At 41.3% G+C, this 7,948-nt stretch overlaps 1 protein-coding gene across 1 annotated transcript; it reads right to left on the reverse strand.

The window, feature by feature from the left end:
* Nucleotides 1–519: 519 nt before the first annotated feature.
* LOC310689258 (olfactory receptor 10V1-like) lies at nt 520–3,014 on the reverse strand (the record flags this gene model as incomplete). The annotated part of the gene is made up of 2 exons (XM_083466700.1): nt 2,938–3,014; nt 520–1,485 (listed from the first exon to the last, which is right to left on the reverse strand). Exons 1-2 carry the CDS (start codon nt 2,980–2,982, stop codon nt 520–522), a joined length of 1,011 nt encoding a protein of 336 aa, XP_083322826.1. The 5' UTR covers nt 2,983–3,014.
* Between the last annotated feature and the right edge of the window lie 4,934 nt (nt 3,015–7,948).

Raw genomic sequence — 7,948 nt, forward strand, 5'->3', positions numbered from 1 at the left:
TTAAGATAATATTCTATTCTCTTGTTAATTGTACTGGTTTAAGCGGTTTATATTTGACTTCCTTTAGTAACATTTTATTTTGAAATGCTTAAGGCATTTTTTGTTAACTTTGCTGCATTAGACATTCATTCTGACCTCCTTCGTAATGTTTTATTTTGAAATCTTTAAGATAATGTCTTAGTTTCCTGTTAATTATGTTGCTTTGAATGTATATTTTAAACGTGGCTTTCATTGGTAATCTTTTACATTGGATTGTTCTGTCTGATATTTTAATGTGTTGTAAACCATTTGAGATTATTTGCTTGAAAATATAAAGCAATATAGAAAGGAAAGGAATTATGATTATGATGACGACAGTAGAATTGCATTGATTCCTCTCTCTTGTTACAGTCTCACATGACACCCTCTACCTATAGGTATTACCATGGGGCGATGTTGCTGCATGGGGGTTGTACATTACCTACCTCTGCTGCCTAGCCTGTTGCTATCATCCCCATGGTCTAACTTTAATGAAGACCACTAGCTGTCAAACTTTTTTGGGGGAAACACTCTTCTTCGAAAGGCTCTCCTCAGTGCCTCTTTCAGTTCCTTGTTTCTCATGCTATAGATCAGAGGGTTCAATAGGGGAGTGACAAAGGTGTAGAACACAGAAACCACTCGACCCTCCTGTGGTGAGTAGCTAGAGTTGGGCCGTAAGTATATGAAACTGCAACAGCCGTACTGTAAGAGGACAACCATCAAGTGGGAGGAGCATGTGGAGAAAGCTTTTTGCTGGCCTTCAGCAGAACGGATTTGCAAAATGGCCACCGCAATGAAGCCATATGAGATACAGATTAGAAGGAAGGGTATTGTGATGACTACAACACTAACTATGAAAATAGCAGCTTGGTGGATTTGGATGTCACTACAACCCAACTGCAGAATGACTGGGACATCACAAAAGAAGTGATTGATTTCATTTTTGCCACAGAATGGCAAGCGGAAAATAAGGATGGTCAGTTTTAGAGACAATAGAAAGCCCAGTAGCCAGGATACCACGACAAGGGAAGTACATACTGTTTTGTTCATGATGAGCATGTAGCGCAGTGGATGACAAATTGCCACATATCTATCATATGCCATGATGGCCAGTAGGACACAGTCAGCTCCTCCCAGGAAGACAAAGAAGAACATTTGGGTTCCACAGCCACTTAAGGAAATGGTGGCACTTTTCCTGGACAGAAGGTTGGCCAAAGCCAATGGAGCAATGGCAGAAGTGTAGCAGATCTCCAGAGCTGCCAGGTTGCCCAAGAAAAAATACATGGGGTTATGGAGAGAGTGGTCGACATGGACAATAAGCACGACAGCAGCGTTCCCACAGAGGCTGAGGACGTAGAGGAGCAGAAAGAGAAGGAAAATGACCAGCTGTGTCTCAAGCAAGGTTGAGAAGGGACGGAAATAGAATTCAGTATGGTTTTCAGATCCCATGCAGATGGTAAAGAGGACCTGAAGGGAAAATAAAGATCGGAGTCAATGAGTTTCCTTAGCCCAGCAGTGAGGATACGCTCATATTGCACAACCTGGCTTCCTAAAATTAAGTGTCTGCACCAACTCTTTTCAGTTCTTATTACAAGGTTATATAGAGCATTCAGATGGGGAGCATTCCTTCAGCAATCTATTTTCTTTTTCCTCAGAGGACTGACTTCCTGTACTGGTACAATTCATATATTAAATTTGCCTCTCTTTTTGGAGACATTATTCAAATATAAGTGTGCTTGGTTAATGTTTTGCACATTATTGTCCAAAAGAATCATTTGCTCTTGTCAATTAAATGTCAAAATAGTATTTTACTTAAGTGTGCATATCATGGCTGATTTCGAAATACAAATTCAAGTTCGACCAAAACAGAAGATATGTGTAATAATGACTGGAAGACAGTGACATGAGCTACTTAGACTTCTATGGTTCTTGGCATCAGCCAATCAATTTTTTGCCATTATAAGATAGAAGGGAAACTGCAATTGACTTTACAAAACACTGAAAGTCAATGAACAGGAACTGATGGCTGAAAGCACCTGCTCCATTTAATGTGTTTATGACTGATTGATTGATTGAATCTTTATTTGAATCAGCCACCAGCCATAGCAATAAAACTAACCTAATGTGTTATACAGAGGATAAAGGTAAAAAATCAATTATATAAAATACATTTTTGGGGTTTGGATCAATAGTCAAATACCGGATCTTATTCTAATTGCCGCAGCTAAAAACCTTGCAACCTTTGCTGTCATTGCTCATCTTGATCTGCCAAAAGAAACTACACTGTAACAGTAGTTGGACGACCCAGAATGGACAATAATAGAGGGTGATAACCTCACTCCTCAAATCTTTATAAAGTGTGCAAGCCAGAAGGACATGGACCGCCGATTCAGTACTGCCATCTCAATGAGTTTATGGTTAAATCATGGTTCACAAGGAAAAGAAATTTAGAAAACAAATTACAGTTAGCTGAAGAATGAACAAGTATCTGCTTTTCCATTTATTAGGAACAATTCCAACAGTATTTTGGCTATGATCTGGAAAAACCTGAAACTTCTTCTGCCTTTTCTTTTTCACTGCACAGTCTGGTTTTGTACACAGCATACATTTTAACCACATTCCCCATGTCCCAGAAAAAAGAATCCTTGGAACTGTACATTTTACCCATCACAGGGGTACAATTCCCAGCACCCTTAAACTGCAGTTTCTAGCATGGTGGGGGACATGCTATAAATGCCATTTACATGCATGATGTCTATGCAACCTATGCATTTTGATTCTAGAGTCTGGAATCTCATACACTAAGGATGAAGGGGGGAAAAGGAGAACGCATGCTGAATAGAAAACATGCTGAATAGAGAATGAAAGGCTTATGAAGTAGGCAAGTGAACAGAATCCACATCCACAGAAATGACTTACTTGGATACTCCTGGTGCTGGACTGCCAAGGGAAATCTGAAGGCATTTGCTGTTGCTCTTCAACCAGAAAGGGAAATGCGAGTGGTGGTGATGGACCACGAATAGTGGCAAAGTTCACAACTGCTCCTTTCACAACGAATAGTGGCAAAGTTCACAAGCAGGGAAGGAAGGGCTAAGAGAGCAGCACTTTGGATCATCCATCTTTTTTCCTGGTTCTGAAGCTCTTCCTTTAGAAAGCATGCCAAGACTCTTAAGGAAGCGAGAGTGAGGGGGGAAACTTTCTTTCCTGAAGTGCAGGCGTTAGGCTTTATATGAGAGTGTCAACTCTCTTGTGGCTGCTCTTACAAAGGAACAGAAGGAAGTGTGAAGTACTTGGAGATAAAAAAGTAAGACTCTAACTATTGGTATACTCACATGACTTCTCTGAGTGACGAGAAGTTCTGGGAGATGCAGTGGTGACCTGGGTTTAGATACCTTTGGGGGAAAGCCACAGGAGACTTATAGCATTTCATAATATTTACAAATATACAGGTTGAGCATAGGTATCTTGCCAGACCACTTAAATATTACAAGAGTTGACTGCTCCCACATGAGATCTCTATAGAGGCAACCAGTGCTCCAATAATCCTCTTAATTGGAGCCCAAACTCAGCTCCATATTTGTCTCAATCCCATTTGAAAACTGTGGTCTCTAATTTTTTTCATGAATACAAAACTTGATTCTGTCATCAGCTGCAAGTGTGAGAAGAGTAAGGCATGTCCCACTTCAGATATATCCTACCCACATAGCTAATAATCAAAGGTGTTTGGCAACTTTGCCACATACTAATACAAAAACTTTTGTGTGTGTTATTCTCTCCCCTATAGAGCCAGTGTGGTGTAGTGGTTAAGAGCAGTAGACTCGTAATCTGGTGAACTAGGTTCACTTCCCCACTCCTCCACATGCAGCTGCTGGGAGACCTTGGGCCAGTCACACTTCTCTGAAGTCTCTCAGCCCCACTCACCTCACAGAGTGTTTGTTGTGGGGGAGGAAGGGAAAAGGAGATTGTTAGCCGCTTTGGAGTAGTGATAAAGTGGGATATCAAATCCAAACTCCTCTCCTCTTCTCCTCCTCCTCTATTGATCTCCTTGTGCCCAAATTTCCAGTCTTTTACAACAATGTTGACAAACATATGCCACATTTCCTGGGCTAAAGAACAGCATACAGCATAGTTTACAATAAACATGGAAAGAATCAGGATTTATTCTAGGCTTCACAAGAAAGGAGATTCAGACTAAAGATTAGGAATCACTTTCTGACAATCTCTCCATCACTTGAGGTTTAAAGCAGAAGTTGGACAGCTGTTTGTCAGGGACATTTGAGTTGTGATTCCTGCATCACTGGGGGTTGGGCTAGATGGCCCTTGGGATTCATCCAAACTGTACAGTTCTATTATTCTCTCCCCCCCCCACCTGCATTGTGCAAGAAACCAGCACACTGCTCACCCCTGAACCTAAAAGGAGGAAGAAGGAAGAGACAGGAAGAAAAAGTAACAAAGAAATACTGAAACACAGGAAATGAAAAAGACAGTAAGGCAGAAGGATGTGCCCTTCCTTAACCTAAATATGGGTACTGAGATTCGGAAATCAAGCCTATATCAGGAGTAACTGGCAGCACTCCCAGGCACCCGGCTTGCTTTCCTGTTGACCTCCCTGGCTGCATTCCCCAGCAAGATCCAGGCTAGGCAGTGGCGTAGCGTGGGGGGTGCAAGGGGGGCCGGCCGCACCGGGTGCAACATCTGGGGGGGCGCTCGCTGCCTCCGGAGTTGCCAAAGAGCCTCGGGTGCAGGCTGTAACAGAGCCGCATGTCTCACGGAACCGACAAGCTGTGCACGCGTCCGGGCTGAAGGCATCCGGCAGGCAGCGGCTCTCAGCGCTCGCTGCGGTCCCCGCGCCAGGCAGCCCCTCCTCACAGCCCCGCCTCCGCCGCTGCTGCTGCAGCTGCTGGGCCATGTTGCATTTTCCTTGCCTCTCTGCCCCCCTCCTCCTCCGGGCAAGCAGTGTCATTTGGGCGGCAGCGCCAGCGGCAACTCGCCTCAGATCACCTGACGCGGCAGGTTAGGGGTTAGGGGGGCACAAATTACTTGCCTTGCCCCGGGTGCTGACAACTCATGCTACGCCGCTGAGGCTAGGTCACGATAGGCGATTCTTCTCAGCGTGAGAAGAACAGGGGAAAGAGATAGACAGAAACGTATTTACATTCCTTTATTTCTGTCTTTGCAGCATTACAGAAAACATGACTGCTCTCTTCAAGCTCCAGCAGTCGAGAGACCAACACTTCCTGTACTTCCTGTACAGGAACAAGAGGAAGAGCTCATATTACACTCTGAGCTAATTCCGGTGCATTGCCCTGTGAATTGACTGTCCCTCTGTTTCCCACGGAACAGTCCCAACATTCCATCATGTGATGTTTTCAAGCTAGCAGCTCGCAGCTGCATTGCTTCTATATCGTAACAAATATGGGTACTGAGATTCCACCACAAAGCATTAACTATAAAGCTGAGGCCATATTCCAAATTATTTTTGTGACTAGGATTTCCCTTCAGTTACAAAATGGCTATTATCCCTGTGAAATACATTGAATATTTTATTCGCTGTTATGGTCTACTCATGGTTACTGGAGATTTTCACAAAATTACTGCTCAAAAACTGTGTATTGGTTGCCTCTAACTCATGCATTCTAACTCTGTCTAGAATAAGGTCCAGGAGCAGCAGGGGGGGAAAGTAAATAACCCCAGCATGGCTCTGCAACTTCTAAGCTGGAATTGTAATGGTTTGAACCTGCCCTGAAAGAGGAAAAGTGTTTTTCACATATTGAAAAAAGAACAATTGGACTTGATTTGCTTACAAGAAACACATGTGATGAGGACACATAGAAAATTACTTATTAACAAAAGATTAGGACAAGAATTCATCTCATCTGACAAAGTTAAAAAAAGAGGAGTGGTCATTTATGCAAAGGAAAAATTGACACCGAAATTGATTTTTAAAGATGAACAAGGAAGATTTTTGGCAATTGAAATTCAAGTTCAAGGAGAAAAATTTTTGATTGTAGGAATTTATGCACCGAATGAGGGGAAATCTGAATTCTTTAAGAAGTTGCATGAGATTCTATTGGACTATTTGGATTACAATTTAATTCTGATGGGAGATATGAATGGAGTAGTATCTACGAATATGGATAAAGCACAAAGACAGGTAGTCACTAAAGATGGAAGATTACCAAAGACTTTCTTCGAAATGACTGATAACATGGACTTGATTGACATTTGGAGAACAAAAAACCCTCGAGAGAGAGAGAGAGGGAACCTTCTTCTCGGAAGCTAAAATGACATGGACTAGGATTGACCAAATATGGGTTACTAGAGGGATGGCACCTAAGATAAAGAAAGTGGAAATCTGCCCAAAAACGTGCTCTGACCATAATGCTGTAAGGATGGAGATGAAGCAAACAACAGCTGGTTCCTTCAGATGGAGGATGAATGACACCTTATTTAGAGATGAAGAAGTATACAAAAAGGCCCCAAAAACTTTGAAAGACTATTTCGAATTAAACATAAAGACCAATGTTGAAAAAAGAGTAATCTGGGATGCAAGCAAAGCTGTGATGCGAGGATTCTTGATACAACAAAATGCAATAAAGAAGAGAAGCCAAAATGAGAAAAAGGACAAGATCTTGGAAAAGATAAAAGAAGGGGAAAGGAAACTAAGATCTAAACCAAAGTCCCAAGAGATCTTGAGAGAAATTAAGTTATACCAGACACAATATATGGAATTAATGAATCAAGAAATAGAATGGAAAATTAAACAAATGAGACAAAAGCCATTCGAATCAGCAGACAAATGTGGTAAACTATTGGCTTGGCAAATGAAGAAAAGACAAAAATTAAATACGGTTACAAATTTAGAAGTGGAAGGAAAGAACATCTATAATCCAAATGAGATTAGAAATTGCTTCCAGAGATATTTTAAACAACTATATTCACAAGGGCCGCAGAAAGAAATGGACATAGATGAATTTCTCAAGAAAAATGCATTACAAAAAATCTCTCATCAAAGTAAAATAGCTTTGAATCAGAAAATAACTGAACAGGAGATAGAAGGTGCCATTCAAAACATGCAACTGGGCAAATCTCCGGGACCGGATGGGCTGACTTCCAGATACTACAAAGCTTTGAAGGAGTGGTTATTACAACCTTTGAAGGAAGTCTGCAATGAAATTTTAGAGGGGAAAAAGGCACCAGAATCGTGGAAAGAGGCTTATATTACACTTATACTGAAAACAGAGACTGAAAAGACTCAGCTTAAGAACTACCGCCCTATATCGTTACCTAATGTGGATTACAAAATTTTTGCTGACATTTTGGCCAAAAGGCTGAAAAAAGTATTGATGGAAGAGATTCATAAAGACCAAGCAGGCTTTCTCCCAGGGAGACATCTGTCAGACAATGTGAGGAATATAATAGATATTTTGGAAAAACTAGAAGTGAATATAAACACTAAAGCAGTATTGATATTTGTGGATGCGGAGAAAGCTTTTGACAACATCTCTTGGAGTTTTATGAAGAAGAATCTACATGGGATGGGGGTAGGCCAAGGATTTGAGAATGGTATAGGTGCAATATACTCTGAGCAAAAGGCTAAGCTAATTGTAAATAATGTGGTTACGGAAGAATTTAAAATAGAAAAAGGGACACGACAGGGGTGCCCAGTTTCCCCATTGCTTTTTATATCGGTCCTGGAGGTTTTGCTGAACATGATTAGAAGAGACCAGCTGGTTAAAGGTGTACAGGTCGGAGTTAAACAGTACAAATTGAGAGCATTTGCAGATGACTTGGTACTTACATTACAAGAGCCAGACTCTAGTATTAAAAGAGTTTCAGAACTAATTCAAGAGTTTGGTCAAGTCGCAGGATTCAAATTGAATAAACTAAAAACTAAGGTATTAGAGAAAAATTTAACAGCTATTGAAAG

Source organism: Podarcis liolepis (genome assembly GCF_965112155.1).
Source record: "Podarcis liolepis genome assembly, chromosome: 1".
NCBI lineage: Eukaryota > Metazoa > Chordata > Lepidosauria > Squamata > Lacertidae > Podarcis > Podarcis liolepis.